Consider the following 27,280-nt stretch of genomic DNA (forward strand, 5'->3'; position numbering starts at 1 on the left):
TTCGAGCTCTTAGAAACCATGAGGCGAGAGTTCCACGCTATTCTTCGAGAGCGTGCATCAACTTCTCCCGCCCACAATCATCACAATCTCAAGGATATTTATTGATAAACCGGATAGGACGTGCTTGTGTTTACAGTCCTAACGCTCGTTTTACTGTGACAGCGCTACACTATCGCCTCACTTTTAATTTTACAAGGACAAGTACACTCACCCAATCTCCCCGACGATGAAGTTCACCGCTGGAATTGTTCTTGCCGCCATCGCCGTCGCAGGAGTCTCTGCCGAGTCTACCATCACCGTAGACCCCAAGACGCTCACTCACGTGGACCCTGCTTCAATTATCGGTATTGGTCCCGTTGTCCCCGCCGGTAACGACCCCAAGATGAAGAAGGCAATGGAGCAGCTGGCTGGCTCGCACTCGGCTTCTGGTAGCGGCAACTACTACACCATCGACCCCCGTACGATGCCAACTCAAAACCCTGCTTACCTGGAGGGTCTCGGCCCTCAGATGCCAGTCAAGGACCTCCCTAAGGAGAGCTCGACCAACACTCTTCAAATCGACCCCAACACTCTTCCGGTCCAAGACCCCAAGTATCTTGAAGGTCTTGGCCCTCAGACGCCTGCTGGGGACAACCCGAAGCTTAAAAAGGCCATGGAATCGCTTGAGGGCTCGCATGATGCTTCTAGCGGCAGCAACTACTACACCATTAACCCTCGTGATCTTCCTAAGTACGACCCTAGCTTCGGCTTTGGCCCGGGACCGGTCGTGCTACCAGGCATGCCAGGTTATGGTAAGAACGAGGCCGCCAACAAGGCCTGGGAGGAATTCCAGAAGCAAGACGGTGGATCTAACAACGGCAAGAACCGCAAGCTGGAGGCTGCTGAATCGACTGACACCCTTACTATTGACCCCAAGACTTTCCCGACCCAGGACCCCAAATACCTTGAAGGACTTGGCCCCCAGACCCCAGCCGGTGACAACCCGAAGCTTAAGAAGGCTATGGAACAACTTGCAGGCTCGCATGAATCCTCCAGCGGCAGCAACTATTACACTATTGATCCTCGCACGCTGCCGACCCAAGACCCCAAGTATCTTGAGGGACTTGGCCCTCAGACTCCTGCTGGCCCCAATGTGAAGAAGGCTATGACTGACTTTGCTTCGAAGGATTCGGGTACTACTACCACGCTCGACACTACAAAGACTGCGACCCCAACACTCAACCCTGCGATGTACGAGGGTCTTGGCCCTGCAATGCTCCCTGGCATGCCTGGTTACGGTCAAAACGCTCAGTTCAACAAGGCCTGGAAAGAGTTTACCCACCAGCAAAGCGCCTCTACTAGTGCCAGCGGTAGTGGTGTTTCCAACTGCCCCGATGCTTGCCCTGACGTGTACACGCCTGTATGTGGCTCGGACGGCAACACGTACAGCAACTCGTGTTTCCTAGGCATTGCCAGCTGCAAGAACCCGGACAAGCACATTGCCCAGGCTTCCGAAGGATCGTGCCCTAATTAGACTACGCCGTCTACCCAGAACTAACTCAACGAGTATCCGTTTTATCCGATTTTCTGGAATGTCAATCAATCCTGTTTGCACACGCAAAAAAAAATGCTTTTCAGAGTCGTCAACACAGTAAAGATACCGTGAAAACAACGGTATTTACTACGTAGTATAAAATAAAGAGTGCCAATGGTTTCCGCAGCTACCAATTCCAGTGGAGTCGAAATTTTACCATCCAGCGGATTCTGCGTGCTCCTTGTTTTCAAGATATTTCTCATTTTTTTCTCGAAGAAACTTTATTTTCTTTATGTGCTTTTCCTACCACTTTTAAGATTGTCTATACGGTGCAAATGAATTAAAATCTGGGAAAAATTAAAATCTGGGCGACTCTTCGACCTAACTTAGGCTCGACCTGTATGTTAAAAAAAACTACCGCTACTCCAGCTAGCGTCTAAAAAGCGTATTGTAGATAAATCGGCACTACAATTAGAACATGCATGTCATTCTGCGAGTTTCAGTTTTGCTGTGCTCCACACCGCGCGCATAGTAGTTTCTCAAATCCTCTCCACTACATATTTTACTTATGCACGAGAGTGCATCATCTTCAAAATCAACGTCAACACTATCTAGTTCAGCATTAATTCAGCAGTTAATAACTATACTGTATCGGATTACCTAAGTCAAATGTCCTGTGGATAGTAATGATCAAGGAGAAGTTGATGCGCACCAAGAATACATGTAATCGGGCAGATCTAATGCATTAAGTTTAAAATTGGAGCTCTAAACCTGCTTCATTCTCAAATTTGCGAGAAACATCCCTTCACACCGACCGGTACTCTCCGAACCAGCTCGAAAGATGAAACTTTTCGTCGTTACCGCCGTCGCGATCAGTTGTGTCTGCGCCGTCTCACCGGTCGAATCCCCAAGGTAGCCAGGGCTGCGGAGGAAGCTCAAGGATTCCTATGATAGGGCCTATCGGGATCGGGCAGCAACAGCGAGTACACTACATTTCACTGGAACACCGCGAGCCCTAACTACACCACTTACCACGAAGCTCCCGGGATTGAGCTTATGCCCGGCATGCCTGGATATGAAGAGGCAAAAAAGGCCATGGAGGAATACCTAAAGAAGGTAAGCGCGAATACAATCGGTAGAGGTACCTCAAGCTGTGACCAGGTTTGCCCTGATGTGAACGAGCGTGTGTGCGGTACGGACGGAGTCACGCACACCAACTCGTGCTACCTGGGCGTCGCCAGCTGCAAGAATCCAGACAAGAATATTGCCCTGGTCTCCAACGGTGCTTGCCCTCCACAAAACTAACTCGACAATTAGGCATTGCTTAGACAACCGCTTGTTCAAAGCTATTATAAACCCGTCAACATTAAAAATTCAAAATTACGTTTCAGTGTAACAAACGTTTGATTAAGATTTTGTTTTAGCTGTAAGATTGAGCGCACAATTGATCACCGCTCCAATGGGAATACGGCAATGAGGTTCGTATCGACACATTCGAGTTACTATTATAACTGCCACTCTAGGTCGTTCATGCACTCAGGACGCGACGGGAGAGACTTGTTTTCAATCACATTGCGTACTACCACCGAGTCTGGTAAAGTATCCCCCCATGGATACTGCCCCGTGATTGCCTCAACAATACACATACCCAGTGAATAAATATCCGACGCGAATGTTGGTCGACCTCCAAGCAAACATTCCGGCGCCTTCCATCGAAACGCCCCCAATGTATCATATTCATCGTTAGCTGGAGTTCCCACCTGGTTTGTAGCGATACTTAAGCCAAAATCCGCGAGCTTTGCTGTTGATATTCCCTCGCTACTATCACACACCAAAATGTTATTTCCTTTCAGATCACCGTGAATAATTCCGTGGTCGTGGAGATGTTGCAAGCCCAGCGCAACATCACTGATGGCAAACCAGATCAAGCGTCGATCCTTGTCTTTAAGATACGACGCCAGAGTCCCTCGACTCGCTGGCTCGCATACAAAAAACGGTCGACCTTGGTGACAAGCGCCGTAAAGTTTAATTAAATTCGGATGGTTCAGCGAGAACCACAAGTCCGCTTCGTGTCGAAATTGCTCCCCGTTCTCATCAGACGAGGCTAAAAGAACCTGCTTTACTACCACATCCGTATCGAGCCATTCGCCTTCGTAAACTGCTCCGAAAGAGCCATCCGCAATGTGTTTGCCTAGCTGAACTTGATACGGAGGAATGAACCACAACGGAAGATCTTCAGTGTCCTCAACACCCGCCAGTCCAGTCGCAGCAAATTGCATCATCGCTACCGCTTCGGATCGATCCTTCTCGGTTGATATTTGCGTTAGGAAAAGCTCGGGTTCCTCTAAATATGACTTTAGTGTATTACTTTGACGATGTCGAGTCTCTTTCCACGTTTCTTGCCAGTTGTGAACAGGTGCTGTCTGCAGTGAAGAAGTTCTCAGCAACGCGTCAATGTCGTGATGGAAACTGTAATTCCTGCCTGCGACTGTGCCTGAAGCGCAGATACTGGCCACGACACTTGTGCCGCCTAAAACGCGTCGGTCAAGCATGTCAAAGAATCGCAGCACGATGAGACTAAAGCTCTCTAATAGATCCATAGACACTGGGCCTGAGCTGTCTCGAAGTTGTTGATACACGTCCATTATACGGTCGTACACAGGGCGATTCACATTCTCGAAGCTGTCGTAGTGCGGCTCACTACAAAGCTGGTCGATCTCTTGCAACGTTGCATCGAGGGTCATCCCCAACGTCTGAATTGTGTACCCATTCACATCTTCAATAGTAGCTGAAGTGTCACTTGGCTGCTTGGTAGCTGAGAACCTTGCCAGCATTGTAAGTTGATGTACAATGTCCACCATACCGATTCTATCAGCAACAGCTGTACACATGTGTACAAGCAGATCCCACTCAGTCTGGTTGATAAAGTTCGGTCGCATGTCTGGGAAATTGTTGCGCGGTTGAGAGTTTTCAGCCAATCTGTCCTTGATTAGAATCTTAAAAATTACAATTCCAAACGCAAAAATATATGACGCTACCGATGGACACGTATCGGAGTCTAAGCTCCCAATTTGACGTCGACGGACTAAGTTCATCCCACTTAAAACTCCCTTCTGCGATGCCTGTGAGTAGAGTTAGTTGTCTATAGTCAACTGTTCGTGCACAAGGCCCCGATCGTGGACATACTGAAGCCCTAAAGCGCAGCCAAGTATATATCTCCACGTCTGAGTCGCTTTTCTAAGTGCATTTTCCTCAGTTTTACTCAACTTCTTGTCCGTATTACGCTCACGTCGTGTCTGTCCTTTTCTCCTTATCCGCGGTATTTTCTGTTTCGATAGTGGCAATTCACTATACGCTTCGTGGATCATGAACGGTGTTCCGACATGACACGCGCCGAAGAATTTGCGTACGTTTGGGTGATGAAGTTTCGCCCAAACAGCAGCCTGACGCTCACAAGTTTCTTCTCCGTCTTCGAGAGCCATCCAAAGCACTTTTTTTTTTAACGATCACAAAAAATAGGATGAGGAGCGCCACAGACGCAGAAAAGGTCACCAAAAGAAAGAGCAGTACACCACACCAAAAATAAGTGTCGTTTCGCAAAAATATTTTCTCTCCACAAATAGATATCGTTAGCCACTACTACTAAAATAGTTAAGAGCTTAGCTTCACAACATCTAAGAAAATTAAAAACTAACAGCATTGTGAGTGGAGCATCGATACAATGGAGAATGATCACGGCGGCCGTACAGGACGTCTTCCGTGGCATGAAGTGTGGAAATCTGGTGATCCTGTCCCTTTTGATGACTTTCTGGCAGGATTGCCGAGCTTTTCACGGCCAACAAGTGAGCTACACCACTGTACAATTGATCACGTTGAGCGCTACGAAGATGAGCTGGCTGTAACATGGCATGAAATGCGGTATATCGGAACTAAATGCAAATCACAACGCTGCAAAGCTACAACACAAACATGCACTTGTCGCTATAAGATCCTGGAGTGTCAAGAAAGTGACGGAAAAATTATATTCGAGCAAGGGGATCATACGATGGCCGACGATGCTTCACCATCCCCCATTGCATCTAAGCTAACCGCCGAGATGAAGTCCTATCTAGATGTCAAGCTAAGTGACTCTCCGTCTATGGTAGCGCAGGCACTGTACGCATTCTTGTGCCGTGAGGTTAAGGATGGGCGTATCGGCGGACCTACCTCGCAGCTTGCACAGGTCCAAAACTATCAGAAAGGATGGCGGCGTAAAAACCGACCGGATAGTATGGACCCCGTGCTGGAGATTTGCCGTCAGCGAATGTACGGCAGCGAACGTTCACATTCTTGGCAAACAGACCCAGATGCATTGCTAATATTGTGCGACACAAAAGTTGTGGATGGCGTTGTGGAGCCTTCTCTCGGCACGGGGTCTCAAGGCAACCCATTTCGCATTGGTGTGACGTGCAAGCGGCTTTTAGAGCGTTATGTTGAAGTGCAGCAGGACCCGTCTCTAACTACGCTACTGCACATGGACACAACACACAGCTGTGTGAAGCAGAAGTACCCTGTTTCTGTATTGGGCATTTCAGATCGCAGTGGAGCCTTCTTGCCAATTGTGTACTGGTGCACATCTCAAAGGCGCAAAGAGGATATTGTTTGGTACCTTTCCTGTTTAAAAAGTGTCATATTGAAGGAATTTGGGGTGCCATTCTCGCCTGACTTTGTCATGATGAACGCAGACAAGGCCCAACAAAACGCCTGCACTGCAGAGTTACCTGGAACCACCATTTTGATGTGTTGGTTCCACGTAACACAGAATGTGTTTAAACATGCTCATGATGCAAAGCTGGATTTGATTTCGGTAAAGATGATTTTCAGAAATCTATATGATTTGCACTTTTCACGCGATGAACAACAGTACATTCGAAAGAGAGAATTTGTTCTGAGATCATGGCGCGGCGCTGGTGAGCTAAGTCCTCGTTTTCGGCGTGTTTCGAACCACATTATTTCTCAATGGATTACGGGGGCTCGTTTTTCGCGTTGGCAAGTTTACCACACACCTACAGGGTATGCTACGACCAACAACCCGTTGGAGCAATATCACAAAACATTAAAACTTGTAAATGACAGTCAGCGTGCAAATCCTGCCGAACTCGTTGTTCGCTTGGATTTATCACGTATTGCGCATGTATCATCGAGGATGACTTTTGTCGATAGAGCAATTGTGTCGAAAAGATTGCTTGCTGCGTATCGAAGGACCGACAAAAAAAAGGTGTGGGATGCAGAAGTGGTACACCGTGTACAAGATTCGGTGCTCGTTCGTGTGGCTCCGAAGCCCGCCGGTTCTTCCCAGGACAGTACTTCTCCGGCCCGTTTCAAAATGATGATTGGGGTTTTTTATTGATCGCACATAACTGAATAATCTACTTCAATTGGATAAAAAAGACTTTGGTTTTGCATGGCTGCGGGCCACTAAAATTATGGTTGGCCTAGACTAAAGTCAACCCCGCATTTTGGGTTTTAGCACGATGCCCAGAACACCTGGAAAACAAGACATTACGCCTGAAACTCGTCTCAATGTGGTTGTGTTCCTTGCTGAACGGAGCGCTAACGGTAAATTGCTCCGTGGAGCAGTTTGTGCAGCTATGGAGGCTTTTGATATGTGTCGCAACAGCGTCAAGAAGATCTGGAAGTCGCGCCAAAAGGTCGGATTTATATCCGCCCAGAAGCGAGTGCAGCCCAAGCGCGGAAGGCGCCTGTCGGTGCAAGAAGTTATCGAGATCGTCCAAGGGGTGCCGCTTTGCCAGAGGCAAACCCAGCGAGCACTGGCGGCTGCATCTGGTATACCACGCACTACGCTACAGCGGTATCTTGCTGATGGGACTCTACGTCGCGCATCTTCTCGTGTTAAACCTACTCTGACTGATGCTCACAAGACAAAACGACTACAATGGGTTTTATCGCATGTCGAGATGGCATTAGGTACTGTAACATCTCGAAAGTTATTATTACTCAACCTTTTTAATTGTTATAGCCATTAATTATCTTGTCTAAATTGTTTTGACTCAGGTGCCCGAATGTACCGCATGCATCACATGTACGATACTGTGCATGTAGATGAAAAGTGGTTTAACCTCTACAAAGGGGCCACAAGATATTACCTGACAGCCAATGAGCAGCTGCCTTATCGATCCTGTGCAAACAAGAGATACATAGGTAAAATCATGTTCTTAGCTGCTGTCGCACAACCTCGCTACGACTTTCACAAGAAACAGTACTTTGATGGTAAGATTGGCATTTGGCCTATTGTTAAAAAGATCGAGGCGGTTCGTAGCTCCGTTAATCGTCCTAAAGGTACGCTAATTACGAAGAGTGTGTCTATGACACGAGCTCTTTACCGCGAACTACTTGTCGAAAAAGTATTTCCAGCAATTCGATCCAAGCTGCCAGGTATTTTTTTTAAGTGTTATTTTTTATTGCTGTAACTCAATTATTTTTTTTTGTTCTTAGTTCGCAGAGGCTCGACCGTGGTCGTCCAGCAGGACAATGCAGGGCCTCATGTTTTAGAAGGTGATGCTCAACTAGAACATGCTGGAATGGTTGATGGATGGAAGATAAAGATGCGCTGCCAGCCGCCTCGGTCACCCGACCTAAATGTACTTGATTTGGGATACTTCTCGTCTATTCAAGCTCTACAGTATCGAAAATCTGTCTACGACTCTGATAGCCTTATTACGGCGGTTGAGGAAGCTTTCGACGAGCTCAGGTGGCAAACCCTTGACAAGTGTTTTATCACTTTGCAGAAAGTGATGGAGTCTATTATGATTAGTGGTGGGGGCAACGATTTCAAGCTTCCGCGCGTTAGTAAACATATTGGACGTAATGCGCGAATGCCAATGTCGGTTGTAGTCGACACCGATGCGGTTACGAAAGGATATAGTCAGCTGTATGCGTAAATTTGAAGTTAATTGAACCTTTTGTTGCTCGTAATTATCATTATAATTTTTAGGCAATCACTGATTGGTCAATATAAATAGTTGGTTTACACAAATGCTCTCGACTTTCCGAAAAAACCTCGCCCCAAACACATCTAATTCGCGGTGCTTCCAGTAAGCCCCTGCGTCTGAAACTGCGTCCAGCTGTTGTTAATTGCCCGGTTTAGCCGCTCTAAAAGTATGGTGTAATATCGCTAATTTTTGAGTGAATTGCGACAAAAAACCTAATGCCTTTCCAAACGCGGCGGTTTTGATCGCAGCGTGCACGCGCATATTTACCATTCTTACAACCTAAAAAATATGTTCCTGTGCGTCGTACTTCGGGCTATGACGTGGTGTGCCATGTGTCTACCAGCTAGCTCTTGTTAAAGAGTTTTTTGCCCAAAACTGAAATCGTCATTTTGAAGTGGGCCGGAGAAGTACATTTGAGGACTGTGTACTACCTAAGTCAGCGTGCACGTACGAATCTAAAACTACGCAAGGATCATGTGGGAAAACATGCCAACCGGTGGATGGATCGTAGATGCAACAGGTCGCACATGCATGTGTCTCTGCTGGAACAAAGCTGGGGTTTGCTTTCATGTAATGAAAGCGACTCAATTTACTGGGCTCCCTTGCCCTGGAATTCCCATGCAGTCACAGAGATTTGAGCGTCCAGTTCACCAGCAAAGATCTGTGCGGAGATCGGCTACGGATGGTAAAGATGCAGCTATTGTCGCAGCGGGGCCGGAAGCAGGTTTCCCGTTGTATGGTCCAGCGACGTTGGCAGATAGCCAGGACATCACTGATACAGAGTGTACCAGAGCCGATGCGCCGCGCAATGCGAGTGCTGGTCCGGTAAGTCACGCCGTGGGTGTAATTGCTGCCGCGGCCAACCAACGCGAAGAATCTTTCCTTCATTTGCCGCGTTTGGAGACTCCAGTCACTAATACTCTGCGTAGATCCCATCGGTCTAGGACTCCCACGCGTAGAGCACGTGAGGCAACGGCTCAAAACAAGCGTATACGCAGGTAAAGGATCGGCCTTATGTTTCGATAGAACAGATCCGCTCCGATCATTGTGAGCCGATCATACTCTATTGCTCTCTACGTAACATCTGCCAATCATTTTTCTCTTTACATCCATACATGCACTTGCACTGCAAATTGCAGCTCTTGTTTGTTCCCACATTTAGATTTTTACGCGAGCAGGCCGAGAAGAGTCCGAATACGTGTGAGGCCGCATCTTCCTAATCTGTCAGTATCCAAGGACAGTGGCACTAGCACATGAAACTCCGATCGTTTGCAACCGTAATGGAGACTTAAGATCCGCTCGCACACGTTGGAACGCTGCTGCTGTCGATGGGAAACGCTGCAGCACGCTGAAGAGGGATGAACTCGTTCAACACCATCAGGCATTCTCCAATTTACTCCCGAGAGCGCAATCCACCTCCTGCCAAAACCGGGACAACAACGTTCCCGGCAGTCCAAGGAGGCCCAATGTGCTAAAGATACCGCCCTTCCATCGTCACAAGCTCCCAGTGTGGCGAAGATCGAAGATTCTGATGCATGACGCCGTCCGGTGAGGCCTCATTTCAGCGGCAGTTTCCTCTACGAAATGGTGGAGAAGACGACATTACCTCGTATCAAGCACGACAAGGACCAGCACTCCCTCTTCGAATCTCTTTCTGCGCTAGTGCTCAGTGCCTTAAAGCCATGAAGATGGCGCAGTCGTCGCCGGCGTTCTCGTCGTCTTTCGGTCTACGCACGTTGGCCAACGCGACTGCCACGTACACGATCGACACGGGCAAGTTCACGGGCCGCTCGCCCAAGGACAAGTTCACTGTGAACCAGGCCCCGTCCAGCAAGGACATTTGGTGGGGTGACATCAACCAGCCCGTGGGCCCCGAGGTGTTCGACGAGCTGTACGAGACCGTGAGCGAGCACTACGACCAGGCCGAGAAGGTGTACGTGTTCGACGGGTACGCCGGCGCCAACCCGGCGTCGCGCAAGAAAGTGCGCTTCATCACGGACCTCGCGTGCCAGCGCCACTTTGTGACCAAAATGTTCCTGCGTCCTCAGGCCAAGGAGAAGATTGCGGACTTCAAGCCGGACTTTACCACTGTGAACGCCTACAAACGAACAAGAACTACAAGAAACACGGCCTCAAATTGGAGGTGTTTGTGGCCTTCAACATCGAGAAGGACGTGGCTGTGATTGGTGGCACGTGGTACGGCGGAGAGATGAAGAAGGGCATATTCTCCATGATGACCTACTGGCTGCCGCTCGACGGCATCATGGCCATGCACTGCTCGGCCAACAAGGGCACGAACGGCGACACGGCTGTGTTCTTCGGTCTGTCCGGCACAGGCAAGACGACTTTGTTGGCCGACCCGCACCAATACCTCATCGGTGACGACGAGCACGGCTGGGAAGATGAAGGAATCTTAAACTTTGAAGGTGGGTGCTACGCCAAGACCATCAGCCTGAGCGCCGAGAATGAGCCGGACATCTACAACGCCATCAAGCGCGATGCTCTTCTGGAGAACACGTAGGTGAACGCCGAGACCAAGGAGCCGGACTTCTACAACACGTCCAAGACGGAGAACGGCCGTGTGTCCTACCCAATCTACCACATCCCCAACCACGAGCCTACCTTGAGCGGAGGCCACCCGAGCAACATTGAGTTCCTCACGTGCGACGCCTACGGTGTGTTGCCGCCCGTGTCTAAGCTGAGCGACGACCACGCCATATACCCCTTCCTGTCCGGCTATACGGCCAAGGTTACCGGTACGGAGCGTGGCGTGACGGAGCCCACGGACACTTTCGGCGCCGCCTTCCTGCCTCTGCACCCGACCAAGTACGCGGACCTGCTGCAGAAGAAGCTGCAGAAGCACAACACGTCGGTGTACCTGGTCAACACCGACTGGACCAGTGGCGGCTACGGCGTGGGTAAGCGCATGAGCATCAAGGACACGCGCGCCTGCATTGACGCCATCCTGGACGGCTCCATCAAGAACTCGAAGTTCTCGGAGGACCCCAACTTCGGCTTCTTCGTGCCCAAGAAGCTCGGCGAGATCTCGGAGAACGTGCTGAACACGAGTGAGGCCTGGAGTGAAAAGGAGGCGTACGACGTCACGGCCAAGAAGCTGGCCGGTATGTTCCAGGAGAACTTCAAGAAGTACGTGTCCACCGGCGTGACGGACTACTCCAAGTTCGGCCCCAAGCTGTAAGTTAGTATCAGGAAGGCGGCTAGAGGGCGTTGCCACACAATCAAACGTCGTCTAGTTCTCTTGAACCACCAAAAGTAGAGAAGAAAAGGTTTGAAAACAGGTCGTTGGTTGCCGTTGTTGTAAGGACAGTGTTTCTAGTAGGGTAGATCGGTGTAGTCGACCGATAGTGTGGAAGACAAGAGTGTGTTTTACCTGAGTGTCCGAGCTGAACGGAGGCCAAAACTATGAGCTGCGTTTCACTTTGTGTCGTTTGTGTCGTTGACGTCATCGAGTGCCATGTGCATCGAGCTAGCTTGCGGTGTTTCACTACCCGTAGCACAATGCAACAACGCTTTGTAGGTCTCTTTTTAAAGTACAAGTACTGTACTGTACAAGCATGAAAGGGTATTTTTTGAATATGATCATCGAGATCTAGAGTCTCTAGACACTGTTAGTGACAAAGAAAGTCGGACCATGTTGACCACAACCTCCACTCCGTCCCCCATCTTGTAGTCATTGTCGGCTGCAACGACGGCCGTGATGCAGCCAAGAGCAGATTCATCCAATTTTTTTCATATGAAGCTATTCGAACCGAATTGCCACCGACAGTTGAACCTTTGAAACCAGTGCGGCCACACGTAGACAATGCTTCCATACAATACATTTACATTTAATTCGCAAATGCGGATCTTCAGCGGTTGAAGATAGCTACGTTCTTTCCGTTCTAAGAACTACACATATAGGGATCTAAGTGCCATTACTAGTGTAGTTGCGATTGTATGACACTGAGCTATCTCAGTGAACGTAGTGTTTTTACCGTTTGAGTTGGTGTGAAGTTCCTTCACATCTTGCATGTGTTCGTTTCTAAAGCGAGATACTGCCATACAGATGGTGCTTGCAATCCGCCACTATTTTGGTGCTGCTGCCCCCCCAGTCGTGGGATTACTCATACACTAACGTGTGTAGAGTCACTTTATTGGTGTTTTGGTTTGCTCCTCTCCGTCTTCCACGACGGTCGGTTTGGCTCGAAACCACTCGAGCTCTGACGTGGCAAACCAACGTGGGAGAGTTCCCACGATCACGTTACCACGTTGAGCAACAGTGTCAAAAACCTCCGACATAACGTCCAGTTCCCTCGACGTCAGTACGTGACTAAATTGGTCTATTTGGTGCTTCAGTAGCGTCAGAATGTGCAATTGTTGATCTTCGTCGCCCATTTCCTCTTTTAATTTTTCCTCGTTTAGCAAAATTTTGTCAATTTCTTCAATAAACTCCGTGCGTTCAGATTCCAGATTTCGATCCCAAATATCTCGCGTTTCCCTTTCCAACTGGTCATCCATCCCCAAAACGGACGCGATAGTCCGCTGCAACAGCAAAATAACTCGAGCCGAGTCCGCTAATCGCAGCAATAAGCGGGTTTCATCTTCGAAATCGCGCAGTTTTTTATTCAGGAACTGGCCAGTGCGAGCCAGCGCCATGTCGTCGTCAGACGCTCGCGCCAGCTCCCGCAGCGTCGATACGAAGTGATCGCCTAGCATTGCTGACGAGCGCACAAGGGCTACGCGGCTCGAATGCCATCGGTTGCTCTCGGCCACGCGCGGGTTCACCCATGCCACCCAGCGCCCCATTTCTTGATGTCGAGAAAAAAAAGAAATTTAACATAAAAAAAATTGAAGCAATATTTTACACACAAAAAACCACGATTTGTAAGTTTTTAAAAAATGTTTTGCAGCTCGACAAACTGAGTTAAATTAATATGCGATTTAAACTCGTAAAACCACAGGCGATCATGTTTAACAATATTTAATATTGCTAAAAACGTCGCATGTTGGCTTTTTTTTAGGATAAACATCGCGGTACTCATCGCTCCAAGCTTACCACACTAAGATACATTGAATTATCTCTAAAGCTGCGGCTATAAAAAAGTTACGTCTTTAAACAAAAAATTGTAAAAGCAACATTTCACTTTCAACTTTTTATGAATTAAATTAGAAATGATAAATGTTTCAAGAAATGTCTCATTGGTTTAAAAGGTATTTTATTTGTACTTTATTTGCTGGTTTTAAAAACTATATAAATAAAGAGCTCCTCGACCGATCACAAATAAGCAGGTACTTTAGCTTTGTCAGCCGTTTTCTCTTCTGGAAGAGCCTAGAGGTCACCATTGATGTGCTCTGTAACCTGAACGCGATCGAGATATGAATGATGGACGGAGACTTGCTTGTCAGGGGATGCACAGCAATCAGCTTTATGCGCGCGATCCGCAATACCGGAATTTGAATTTTCACCACTATTTGTTTTAATCAGCTTATAGACTTGAAGTAAGCATTTTTTGGAGCCGGTATAGTCTGTAAAAAAGGCTGTTATTGTCTAGATTTTTAGGCGTTTGACAATTCTAACAGTCCTTTTATACCTAACATAGCGTCTCGCAGATAATACTCGAGTATTAGTATTGTGTACGGTAATACTGCTCTAATATCGACGAAGCATCACAACACCCGATTGTGTTGCTCTCAACACGATGTCGTGACGGTTGCAGGAATGAGTCCGGTGACAAGGCGCGGGAAAGCTCTGAATTTGGTCAGCAAAAAACAAGAAAACGTATGCGCTCTTTAATTTATTACAGTACAATACTGAAGTGTCCGGAGGACAGCAAACATAATAGAAAAGACACAATACGCCCGTAATTTAAACGTAATACCGTACAGTACGTACCGTATCGTCGTAGTCCTAGGCGTCACTTCAATAGCAAGATTTTCACATCGCATGCACAGACAGATGTGAGCAAATCATGGTTTTACGAAACGTTGGGAAGGAAATACGTGCAATGTAATTATTCGACATTGCTGTTTAGATCATCGTCAGATTCGATGTCATCGTCCGAATCGGCATGGCCGTCGGCAAGGTTGCAATTCTCCAGCTATTCGACAATACCACTGTCAATGTATGCAATCTCGATATCCGTCAGATCCGCTACTGTGCGCGTGTCGCTAATGATGCCAATCTTATCAAACCCGCTTACAATTGTCTCCTTTGAAAGATCTGTCCAACACGTCGAAACCCTCTCAGTGATGTCACCTCGATTAGGTGGCTTTAATTTGAACGGGTCTTCTGTGTGCAAATCTTGAAGTCGTTTGACTTCGTCATCGGCCCGTTCTTGGGTCAAATCATTGCGAGCTCGTGCAATCAACGAATGAAGCTCTTCTCGCTTGTGCTGGCGTCGTTCTTCTGCAGCGCGATACTCTACAAGCTGGTTTCGTAAACGGCAAACCCACAATGTGCGTAGCCTAGCTTTAAAGGCTTATTCCATGATATGTCTGCCGGTTGGCAGACATAAGTGTATCTCGGTGGGACTTTGAGTGGGACAACGTTAATCGATACCGCGTATTCCTCGACTTCATCGGTCCAATGCCCGCTAAAGTCATCCCAGATTAGTAAAATGTTTTCATCCAGATTCGCTCGCTCAGCAAAATGAAATTGTAGAAATCTGACAGACAGCTCTGAATTCCACGACGCGCATTTGTTTCCGTAAATTTGGCAGCTAAGTCGTTTTTGTAATGGACTAATTTCGCGATTTCACATTGTTGGACTATCCATGGCGCAGAGCGTCATTCTCGACGCGTTTGGTCGTTATTGTTGAAGGTAGGCATTTAAATACTAGAAAGGTATCCAACTTATTACCTTCCCAGTCTGCTAAGAACATGACAGTAGCTCGAGCCTTCTCCTTACTATCACACCTCACCCATACTGTGACGGGGTCACACAGCACCTTGCGCTAGAGGAAGTTATCTTCCGAGAGTATACAAACTCTCAGTGAACGGCAGTTCACAGGTCCCCTCTTTAATTAAAAAGAGCGAAGTGGCCTAAATAAGGTAGATTGTAAGCTGGGTATATTTATAGGTAGGTTAAGTTTGGGTTTAATACAAACTATTAGTTACCTATAGAAATGCAATGTCATTTAACCAATGGTTGGCTTTGAACGACCTTGGTACCTTGTACCACATATCCCGGAGTATGACGTGTCATACTCCTGAAGTGTGAAGTGTCACACCTCATGTAACCGAAGTACACTTAGAGCTACGTACCCCGTTACATCCTCCCCCACTTAGGTTCGGTTTACCGACCAATCAGAATGAAGAGGTGTTCGTCACAAACTCTCATTCTCAAAGTCGAAAACCCTCGACTTGGCCGCGCGAGCGTGGCGGAGGCTCACTTCACAGTTAGAGCCTCGAGCAGCAACCTGTGCGCTCTTCGTCTAGGTCTCCACTTCGACCGTTATCATGCCTCGTGGCACTGCAAAGAGCGGTGCTAAGACACGCTCCAAGGCTGCTGCCGGTAAGGCGCAAGCCAAGAGCACTAAGCCTCACGGCAAAGGCTCTGCACTCAAGGAGGCTACTCAGGTGGCCTCCGAGGCGATCGGTTCCTCGGGCGACGCGGCTGTGGATAAACGCGCAAGCAAGCGCCGCAGCCCGTCGCACTCATCTTCAGTCAATCGTCCGAACCCTCGGTTCGTGGAACATGAGTTCAACTCGGGCAGTGAGGACGATGCCGAGTCCGAGAGCACTCACGATGCTCCTGCGGACTCTGTGGGAGGGCACAGCCCAGTGCCCAGTAAACACAAAGATGACAGCGTGCAGTCGCTCGCTAGTGATCAAGGTGATCACAGGCCCAGGACCTCTGTGCGCTCTGAGAGTGCGGCCGTCAAGGCTAAGGACGCTCCCAAAGCCGGTGGCGATGAGGAAGAGAATCCTCGCAAGCGTCTCTCGCTTGCCGAGGGTCTTGCGCGTGCTAAAGCCTCTAAAGCCGAAGGCGCCAAGCCCTCAAAAAAGCGTACTGCCTCTAAGTCTCCACTCCGCGAGGAGAAGGAGACTCGTCGCTCCTATCGGAGTATCTTCGACTCGTCGGATGAAGAGGAGGAGAAGGAGGAAGAAGAGGAAGAAGAGGAAGAGGAGGGTGCTATCGTTGAGCTCCGGGAGGTCTCGAATGACCTCGACCAGCAGCAGGAGGAGTTCCAAGCTGCCCAGCGTGTGCGTGGGGGTTCGCTGGCGGCACCCGTCAGCCAGGGAGCTGCCATCAACTCAAGAGGTATTGGCCTCCCGAGGAGAGCTCTGGGGCTGACCTCTTCTTAGAGGTCCTCGTCGCTCCTCGTGGCCTTGTGGGCGGCCACACTTCTAGGGGCATCTATGAACGAGCCCTTGTTCAGAAAGAACAGTTGTTCGTCGACAACTTGGAGGCTGCTCGGTGTGTGCTTCTCGCGCCACACTGCATTCCCCTTAAGGACTTCACGACTTGTCGTAAGAAGCCCGAGACCCGGGGTGGTCTCTATTCTCTTTGGGGATACCCCTGGGTTATGCCCGAGAACTGTCCCACGTGGAGTTCTTGTGAGGACATGTTCTGGGCGTGGGTGGAGACTCTTAAGTACTCACCCACGGAGTTACGGGAACTCCATGAAGATCAGCAGCTGTCCCACATCCTGGACCAGCGTGATCTTCGTGTGACATTTGCCCACTTGATCAGCAAGCGTATGCTGCCAAGGGACATCCTGAAGCACGCGGCTTCTAGCGCTCACGATGAGCGCGGGTACGGTATGTATTTATCGTACGTACCCCGTTCGGGCAAGAAGCCTCGGACTACTTATGAAGCTGCCGCCGCTTCTGTTCCCAGATTGCGACAGCCTTCGGGCAGTCCATCAGGAGCCGCTCAATCGGCTCCCACGAGTTCTCGGAGTGGGCATAGCCCCTCCACTTCACGAGGAGCTGTCGCTACCGCGACACCGTTGCTCCTGGAGGATCTGCTCCACGTGGAAGTGGACTTCTCCATTCCGGTCAAGCAGGGGCGGAGGTGCTCTCGTACGAGTACGAGTACTCGGCGCCTCCCGAGAGCCACTCTCGTCCGAGTGCTCCGACTGCGGGTCCGACACAGGACCCTGAGGTTGACCGCCTCCGTCAACGTGTCCTCGTGCTTGAGATTGCACTTGGCCTTGGGACTGGCGGTAATGCTGCCGCCCAGGCCGGGAATCAGGGCGAGCTCGCTCGCCTTGGGGGTCGCCTGGACCTGGTGGAACGAGATGTCGCGAGCCTGCACCTGCGGGTGGATCGCCGGGCCTCTTCGTCCGATCTGGACGAGGCCTTTCGCATGATCCGACGGATCGAGGCTTTGTTGCCACGTCCGGAGCCGCCTGCGGCACACTCCCAGACGTACGCGTATGGTGCGTACCCGGCGTACGGTCTTGACCGCAGCCTTGCCGTCCCGACCGAGGCTTGGGTGCCTGCTCCGACGCCCTCGTCGACGACTGTGACCGGCCCTCGCTTCGAGGAGCTGGGTCAAGGGGGGTCTGCGAGTCAGCAACCCCCTGCGGGTCAAAGTACCGCTTAAGACGTCCGACATAGAACGTCGGGTGCGTCGTCATTGACTTTGGAAGGTCGATGGTGTACGACGCACCATGTCTGGCCAGGACTGCAAAAGGTCCGATGAAGCGGTGCTTCACTTTGTTGCTGCCGACAGAGCTGACAGTGTCAAGAGGTAGGTTCCTCGTGTCTAGCAACACTAAGTCCCCAACCTTAAATATACTTAAGTTTCCGCTTCCTTGTTTGTCTGAGTACTCCTTTTGTTTATCTTGGGCCGCTGTTATGGCATCGCGGACCCTGCTGACAATGTTCAGCTTGGTATCCATAAAGGATTCCACCTGTTTCCGCAGCAAAACTGGTCTCACATCCGATGCCTGGGAGGAAAGGGCTTTCCGAGCCTCTCCCCCACTTAGAATAGAGGAGTCAGTGTTTCCTCGAAGAGTGAGAGGCACTCTGGGGTGGCGGAAGCCGTTCAAGTAGAACGGCGTGATCCCCGTGGACGCGTGCACCGCGTTGTTGAGCGCAAACTCAACAACTGGAAGCTGCGTCGACCACGTACGTGGTGCTGCCGCGCACACATTGTACTCGAGCACTCGATTGACGCGCTCTGTCTGGCCGTCTGTCTGCGGATGGCCCGCAGTGGACATCTGCAGACGAGTTTCCAGTAAAGGGAACAGCGTTTTCCAGATCGCAGCAGTGAACCGCGGGTCTCGGTCCGAGACAATCGTCTCCGGGAGACCGTGATAGCGGAACACGCCGTCGACGAACAACCCTGCGGTTTGTTCGCCCGTAACAGTGACGGGAACTGAAGCAAGATGTACCATCTTGCTCAGCCGACACACGAACACCAAAATTCCGGTGTTGCTGTGTCCGTCGGCGGGAAGCCCAAAGATGAAGTCAAGACTCATCGACTTCCAACAATCAGCCGGAACGGGCAGACTCTGTAGTGGAGCCGAAGAGTGCCCTGCGGGTTTGACCCGCTGACATGTTTCACATGCCTTGACGTACCGGGCGACCCACTTGTACATGTGGGTCCACCAGAAGGACTGAGAGACCGACAGAAAGGTCTTCTCGCGGCCCAAGTGGCCGCTGGAGGGCGCGTCATGCGCCTCCGCGAGGATGTCGAGCTTCAGATCCTCGTCGTTGGGTACGACCACCCGTGGAGGATCAGTGGGCTCCATTCGATAATAGAGGAGGCCCTCCTTCAACTCATATCGGTGGAGCCGTGAGCGCTGTCGCGACGAGAGCCAGTCGGACTTCGCGCTCGTTCCGGCCTTAAGGAACTTGACGATATGCGCGACAGCCTCATCGTCCCGATACGCCATGCGTATCCGATCATATAGATCCGTTGTCACCCGCGTGATGTGGGCCAACTCATAGTCGGGACGCCGAGAGAGGGCGTCCGCAAGCACGTTGAGCTTGCCCGGCTTGTATTCGACGCGGAAGTTGTATTCCGCGAAGAAAAACAGCCACCTCGCCATCCTTTGGGAGAGGTGAGGCGAGTTAGTCGCCGTCCTCAAGGACGCGTGGTCTGTGTAGATCACAAAGGGCCTAGAGCCCAGAAGGTGAACACGGAACTTCACAAGGGCATATTTCATTGCCAGGAGCTCCTTGCCATGGACAGGGTAGTTCCGCTCGGCGGCTTTAAGCTGCCTGGACTGGAACGAGATGACTCGTTCGTGTCCAGCCGTGTCGGCCTGCAGCAATGCACATCCGATGGCGTAATCGGAGGCATCGCAGACGACGCTAAACGGCTTCGTCTCGTCCGGCAGGGCCAGGACAGGGGCATCTTGGAGACTGGCCTTGATGCTGTCAAAAGCATCCTGGTGCTCTTGCTCCCAGCGCCAGTCGACGTCCTTCTGAAGGAGGCTCGACAAGGGCTTAGCGAAGCCCGCGTATCCTGCGCTGTACTTGTGAAGGTAGTTGGCCAAGTCCAGCCACTTTCGAAGATCCTTCTGGGATCGGGGCGTCGGCCATGCTGCTATGGCCTTGACCTTGTCTGGGTCAGCCCGAACGCCCACGTTGCTTACGAAGCAACCGAGAACTTTAATCTCTGGTGACGCGAAAACGCACTTGTCGATGTTGGCGTAGAGCTTGTTCGCTCGCATTACGTCCAGCACTCGACGGAGGTGTCCTAGATGCACCTCCATGGCCGTCTTGCCTCCCTCGGCACGGCTATGGACGAATATGTCGTCGAAGTACGTCTGTACGAAGGTACGCAAAGGGCGGAACAATTGCGTCACCAGACGATTGAACGTCGCCGGGGCGTTAGACAAGCCCTGCGGCATGACGAGCCACTCCCAAAGCATGCCGCTTGGAGTGCTTACCGCGGTGAGCGGGATGTCGCTCTCTCGCATCAGGATTCGGTAGTATCCGTCTACCAAATCCAGCGCACTGTACAGTACGCTCCCGGCCATGTTGTTCAACAACACATCCTTTTGTGGGATTGGTGTTTGGGCCGGCACCGTTGCGTTGTTCAGCTTTTTATAAGCGCGAACCAGACGTTACTTTCCGTTCGGCTTACGAACGCAGAGTTCGGCGTCGAGTGCGGGGATTTCGCCTTCCGCACCATGCCTGCCTTCGCTTCCGCGGCGAAGAAGGCATCAATGACCTCGCACTGTTCGCGCGGGAGAGGCCATTGCCTCGTGACACAATACTTTTTGCCGGGCACGAGATCAATCTCGTGCCGTACGCCTCGATCCGGTGGGAGTTGGGTCGGTGGGTGTTTGTTCACCACGTCCGCATACTCCGTCACCAAAGGATACACCGGATCCTTGGGATTCTTGGGAATTTCAGAACCCAAGCGCGCCTGACGCTGCTTGTTCATGTCTTCCAGGACGTTCTCGTCCAAGACAGAGGAGGAGTTCAGCTCCTCCTGATTGGTCTCAGGTCTCATGAGTACCATCTCAGCAATCTCTCCAGCCTTGAGGTTGGTCAGGAAAGACTCAGCCGTCATTTCCTCGAGGTGCGGTATCTCTGCAACCTCTGGCAACGGTTCCAAGTGGACACCAGATGCCTTGACGGGTAAGCCGGTCTCGCCATCGAAGATGTGATAACACTCTTCCGCCGGCCTTGTCGGAGGAGCCCGGGCCCTGGACTCCGAGTCGCTTGAAGCGACGTCGATCGGAACGAAGTTCGGATCCGACTTGAGGCGGCGGCGGCGTCTTTGCCGACTGCGGCTGTGACGGGAAACTTTGCTGCCCACGTTTAGGGATGTCGTCGCTACGACATCCGAGGCACTCGTGGCCTCGTGTGGCACTATGGTACCCACACAGGAAGCGTGTTCAACGCCTTCCTCTTCAGTTGTGGTCTGGGCGACCGCGTGTGGAACTGTGTTACCCACACAGGAAGCGTGTTCAACGCCTTCCTCTTCAGTTAAGGTCTGGGCGACCGCGTGTGGCGCTGTGTTACCCACACAGGAAGCGTGTTCAACGCCTTTCTCTTCAGTTAAGGTCTGGGCGACCGCGTGTGGCGCTGTGTTACCCCCACAGGAAGCGTGTTCAACGCCTTCCTCTTCAGCTAAGGTCTGGGCGACCGTGAGTGGAACTCTGTTACTCACTCTGAACACGCTGTTCTCAGTGTTCATGACAGCTGCAGCTGTCTGCGGAACTAAGTTACCCGCCTGTGGACCTAAGTTACCCACTTGGCCAGCGCCTCTTCTGGGCGCGGCCACCATCAAAACATCTTTGGAGTCGTCATATACGTCGACGACTCCCAAGCATCTGCCGGATGCTTTGGTACCCTGGCAGCCCTTGCGGGCGCCCCGGGTCCTGACAGAGGTGGGAACATGACTCACCAATGCTCTGTCGGCCTGCGCAGGGCGGCTGGCACCGATTGCCTTGCCTCGTCAGTCGATCCAGGGCTCGTGCTTCTCAAGCCAGGGCATGCCCAGGATCATATCATATGGATCCATATCGAGAACAGTGAACTGTTCGAGGCTGTTAAGGTCTTCAAACTTGACGGCCAGATCCACTTGGACGTTGGGGACAGTGACGACCTTCCCGTCGGCCAGTCGTACTGACACCGTCCCGTTGCCCTTGCTTTCTCTCAAAGCATCGGACAACTTGTTGCTGTTGCGAGCAACCGTCTGGCGGCGTGCGAAATTCTTCGACGCCCCAGAATCGATCAAGATTCTAAAGGGATGATCGTATCCCCGTACACATCCGTGTACTACGAGCAACCCGCCGCTGCTCTTCGCCGATTCGAGAGTGCGAAGACTCTCAGGGGCTAAGTCCCCGTGGTACGCGCCACCCGCGCACCCATCACGAAGACTTAGTTCTTCCCCAGTAGGGCGCCCCACCCCTACTGGTTCCCGGCGTTCCCCTGTCCTCGGGATCCTGGCTTCTGCCAGCGACCCTTGAGGACGGGCTTGGGGAAGGATTGTCTGCGGAGTCTTTCCGCGGGACAGTCGCGCTTGAAGTGGCCCATCTTCCCACAGCCGAAGCAGCGGATGTCACGCTGTTCGGCGGACCCAAGTTCCATGGGAACTGGTCCGTTGGGGCTTGTTCGACCGGGAGCCGACAAGGAACTCCCAGGCCATGCTGAGGCCGGCGTACGCGCCTGGCGATGGCTGTACTCTTCTTGAAGAGCCACTTGAATCGCCTCTTCAAGGGTGCTTGACTGCACCCGGAACAGCTGAGTGCGTGCGGGGCCCACTCGAAGGCCGTTCATGAACACAGTCATCTTGATGTGTTCGTTGAGTGGGTTTCCCACTAGGGACGCCGTGAGCTCCCGTATCTCTTGCACATACTCGTGCAGTTCGCGCCTTCCTTGTTTACACGCGAGGAAGCGCGAACGCTGGCGGTACTCGTAGTTCGCCGGGAGGAACGCGGCTCGGAGCTGTTCGCACAGCTGAGCCCAGGATGTGAAACATCTAGGGGATGTTGCTTCCCGTGTGTACACCCAACTCTTAGCACGACCGCTAAGGTTGGAGAGTGCAAAAGCAACACGCAGTTGCTCGGTCGAGATCAGAGCCGCGTTTATCGCGAGCTCTACTTCTTGGACCCAGAAGTGAAGGTTCTCGCCTTCCTTCCCTTCATACGGCTTAACCTTCAGCCGTATTAACTTCGGGTGAGGCGGATTTGCTTCCGCCGCCGGAGCCTGCAGGTTCTCCCGCACATGCGCGATGAGGCCCTGCTCGTACGCGTCGAATGCATTGACGCGCTCGAGCTGCTCAGCCGGTGCTGATAGCACCAGGCTCTGCAGGGCCTCCATCCCGAAGATGCCTGCCATCTTCCGAACCGACTCGAACTGAGAGTCGTTCATATGGGAGAAGTCGTTCCTATCCATGGCAACGAACTTCGGAGAGGTTCAGGTAGTATACCCGCGGTGGCGTGGATTGACTACTTAGTGCTACCAAGTGTGACGGGGTCACACAGCACCTTGCGCTAGAGGAAGTTATCTTCCGAGAGTATACAAACTCTCAGTGAACGGCAGTTCACAGGTCCCCTCTTTAATTAAAGAGAGCGAAGTGACCTAAATAAGGTAGATTGTAAACTGAGTATATTTATAGGTAGGTTAAGTTTGGGTTTAATACAAACTATTAGTTACCTATAGAAATGCAATGTCATTTAACCAATGGTTGGCTTTGAACGACCTTGGTACCTTGTACCAAATATCCCGGAGTATGACGTGTCATACTCCTGAAGTGTGAAGTGTCACACTTCATGTAACCGGGGTACAATTAGGGCTACGTACCCCGTTACACATACAGTCTTAGCACCACGCTGGTCTATAGTCTGTTTTGGCAAGTACTCATAATTCACGGCTACAGTGCATGTTCCTCAGCAAAACAAAATAATAGTAACATTTAAATAATGTACCGTACCCGTTTGATCTGCGTTGTATACTTGTACACACTGCCGGTCGGTTATTGTCTGCAGCACCAATGTCCGGAACGATCTAGCCGCTTCTAGAGCGTCCTCTGGTGTCGTTTGCCCCTGCCTCGTACGTGCACGAAGTGACAGTTTGTGCCGTTTTAGAAAAAGCTTTATCCACATCGGTGAGACAGCAAATTTGTCCCCAAGCCCAATGTCAGAAGCAGTCTCTTTTGCCTCTAGCTGCAACATGAGTCGCGACACAGGTGCGCCATCCTTTCGTAGAGAGTTGCGCCAAAGGACGATCGACGCTTCGGCCGCCTTGGAGAGCACAGTTGCATCACCAAGACTACGTAAATTTTGGTGCCTGCCGCGGCCCGACTCACACGCAGCACGGATATCAGCGGACTGTTTGGCCCACTTGTTGATCTGCTTCGTTTTAGCTCGTACTGCAGCATCGGTCAGCTCACCGTAGAAGTGTGCTATCGTTTCATCAAGAATGTGACCTTCTTCATTGTAATTTAGAACATCCCTCTTGTGTGAATACTCGACCGCTGTGCGTTGATACGACTTTCGCTTCTTGCCTTGCCCATTTATACGAGGGCGGCCCATGGCTCTGTTGGCTGGTGCTTTTCTGACAATGAAGCGTTGTTTTATCCTAGCTGACTCTAAAATTAACTGTCACCCCAAATGTAAATAGCAAAACCACCTGACAGAAATACCGCTTTCTGATTGGTTTTGGGTAGTCTGACCCTTAGAAGTAAACGACGTTTATGACTACGACGCTACGGTACTGTAAATTACACAGTCTGTAATATCAAAAGCGGTGCGTAATTTAAGTTTTTTCTTGCAACTTTTGAAAAATCGGACCAAAATATAAAAGCTTTCCATAATATATCAATTGAAAAAACAGAGGAGTAGATGGTTGATGCTCAATAGTAATATGAGAGCTCTCATACTACAACCCGCAGAAGGGAGCAGTAAAGAGATATATTTAGTATGGAAGGATCTCGAGCTTTCCGGTGAATGACAGCCTTCGTGACGACGCACGAGCTAATCTTATGTTTAGACCTGGCTTACTAAATATTAATAAGCGTGCAAGCTGTGTGTATTCCCTTTCCTATTTTTACCATATTGGCAAAATACGAGATACTATTACCCTCTGGTCAGCTCTTGGTAGTGTGCAGTGCAGATCAAATTGGGCTGCTATACGAGTCCACGTAGGCGTGACGCTGTCCTATCACTTCTGGTTGCGTATTGGTCACTCCGCTGTCTTCCCAAACTGCCGCATATACCGGTGCCGAGATGTCTTAGCTGCATCTACAGCGCACTACTAAATGTGTACCCCGTTCCCGACTAATAATGGACACTTAGCTAAAAGTGTGCTCGCTTTCGGAAATAGTTAGCTCTTGAACTCGTTCACTACCAGCTACGTATTGTTCTCAGAAGCTAGGCGAAAAATGACAGCTAGAATATGGCGGCACGGGATCTTAAGCTGCTCCGACACAGCACACCTCGAACAGTGTCCAGACGCCATGTTGACCTCATACAGCGTGGCACACCCTGTTCTTGCTGACGCCCCAAGCGCATCGAAGACCAGAAAATTTGGTGTGGCAGCAGGCATCACAGTGAGTTTTCCTACGTTAGCTTGCTCTTGCTTCATGAGTTTCATTGCGTGTGGTGTTATGTCACACCCATCTACCTTCCATTCTGCAAATATTGCTAAACGCTTGGTGCATACAGCGATCGACCGAAAACAAAATGCACGTAAGGACTCGTATACACGTTGCGTCCGAACACCACCCCAAAGTAAGCCATTATTATCGCTCTCCACGCCGCTTGTTATTCGAACACCGAAAAGTGGTAAGGCTTTGCCATACGCTTTGATACCAGTCCAGGAAGTATGCAGCCAGTTCTGATCAGCTTCGGACATTTTCATATTGCCAACTATAGCCCCGTATGAGTACTTTCTGTAGACGCTCATGTTTGCATTGAGGGCGTACGAGCGCCCCCGCAGCAGCAAGATCACCGAAGAAGGCATGTTGAACGAGCTGGTCTTGGCCATGAAGGCGTATCAAGTCGAGCTTGGTCATGACTAGGGATGAGGAGGTGGGTTTCAGAATTGAGAGGCCTCCACCGTGGGTGTATATCTATAATATGGTACCGACGCCAAGAGCATGAAGACGGCCTCGCTATATTAAGACTATTATAGAAACTATATTATCTGCCAATCGCTTCGTTTGTGGTCCTTGCTGATAAACCGCTCTCTTATTGTGGTCCCTGGCGATAAACATCCCTCGTGATCTCAGACGGTAGGGTATAGCTCAAATCCTGCAGGCTCTTTCATTTTCAAGGGCTCAATGCACACAGATCCTAAATCTATCGTTTAAATAACCCGGTCCTATTAGATCGCATAACGAGAGCGACATCTCTTTTCAAAGAGCAGGATAGTATCGATACTCCTTAATTGAAAAACTGATGTGCACGTACAACATCATCACAAGGTGGTAGAAGACAGTTTGTTTAACACGAGGATAACCACAGGTTCAATGCGTTGCAGGCTGCTAGTGCAACTGGCAGCAAAGTGCTATCGTTGCGCTCTTCGACATGCTCCAGGTCAGTTGATAAAACAGCGTGCTGTACTACGTAGCTTACGGTCCCTTGATAAACGATCACGGGTGGTTCGTAATCCGTTGTGCGCTTTATCATGGGCACGTGACGGCTTCTTTTTCTGCTCGAATTGCTTAGTCAGGCTTCCACAAATGGGTTTCTGCACATTTACAACGTAACAAAGTGCTAACTGGCTTCAACCTCGCAATCGATTACACGTATCATCGGGATCAACATGTTCTCAAACGCTGGCGCTGAGGTGAACGCTACATGGCCATTCTCAATGTTGCGCGCACTGCCACACCCTTCCTCACCTCTCAAGATGAAGTTTGCCACCGGACTTATTGTAGTCGCATTTGCCGTCGCCAGTGTCCCCGCCGAGTCCACCAACACCCAGACTTTGGACCCAAAGACTCTCAACTACGTGGATCCTACTATGATTAGGGAGCCCAGAATCCCTGTCGACAAACAAAAGGAACTTGAGCCGTTGAGCGGCTGGAAGGACGTTTCCATTGATCCCCGCACGCTGCCGACTCAAAATCCTGCTTACGTGAATGGTCTTGGTCCTCAAGTGCCCATCAAGGACCATCGCAAGCTAGACACGACCAACACCCTCACCATCGACCCTAAGTCCTTGTCGACTGTGAACCCTGAGGGTCTTGGGGGGCTTGGTCCTCAACAGCCTGCAGGTGACAACCCAGAGCTCAAGAAGGCTATGGACGAGCTGGCCGGCTCCACCAACGGCGGTAATTACCACACTATTGACCCTCACTCGCTACCGACTCAAGATCCCACTTTTGTGGAAGGCCCACGTCGTGGCAACA

General features: G+C 50.7%; 3 protein-coding genes and 1 pseudogene across 3 annotated transcripts; 3 read left to right on the plus strand and 1 right to left on the minus strand.

Annotated features, from left to right (window-relative positions):
- Positions 1-206: 206 nt before the first annotated feature.
- PITG_11898 (uncharacterized protein) lies at positions 207-1,513 on the plus strand (the record flags this gene model as incomplete). The annotated part of the gene is made up of 1 exon (XM_002901327.1): positions 207-1,513. The coding sequence occupies one exon, from the start codon at positions 227-229 to the stop codon at positions 1,511-1,513; it is 1,287 nt and encodes a 428-aa protein (XP_002901373.1).
- A 1,065-nt stretch (positions 1,514-2,578) lies between these two features.
- PITG_11899 (uncharacterized protein) lies at positions 2,579-2,909 on the plus strand (the record flags this gene model as incomplete). Its single annotated transcript, XM_002901328.1, has 3 exons — positions 2,579-2,629; positions 2,675-2,795; positions 2,842-2,909. 3 exons carry the CDS (start codon positions 2,579-2,581, stop codon positions 2,907-2,909), a joined length of 240 nt encoding a protein of 79 aa, XP_002901374.1.
- An 11-nt stretch (positions 2,910-2,920) lies between these two features.
- On the minus strand, positions 2,921-4,257 carry PITG_11900 (protein kinase, putative; the record flags this gene model as incomplete). Its single annotated transcript, XM_002901329.1, has 2 exons — positions 2,921-3,015; positions 3,057-4,257. 2 exons carry the CDS (start codon positions 4,255-4,257, stop codon positions 2,921-2,923), a joined length of 1,296 nt encoding a protein of 431 aa, XP_002901375.1.
- Positions 4,258-10,183: 5,926 nt separating this feature from the next.
- PITG_11901 lies at positions 10,184-11,803 on the plus strand (annotated as a pseudogene; the record flags this gene model as incomplete).
- Between the last annotated feature and the right edge of the window lie 15,477 nt (positions 11,804-27,280).

The sequence above is a fragment of the Phytophthora infestans genome, genomic scaffold, assembly GCF_000142945.1.
Source record: "Phytophthora infestans T30-4 supercont1.21 genomic scaffold, whole genome shotgun sequence".
Lineage (NCBI taxonomy): Eukaryota > Oomycota > Peronosporomycetes > Peronosporales > Peronosporaceae > Phytophthora > Phytophthora infestans.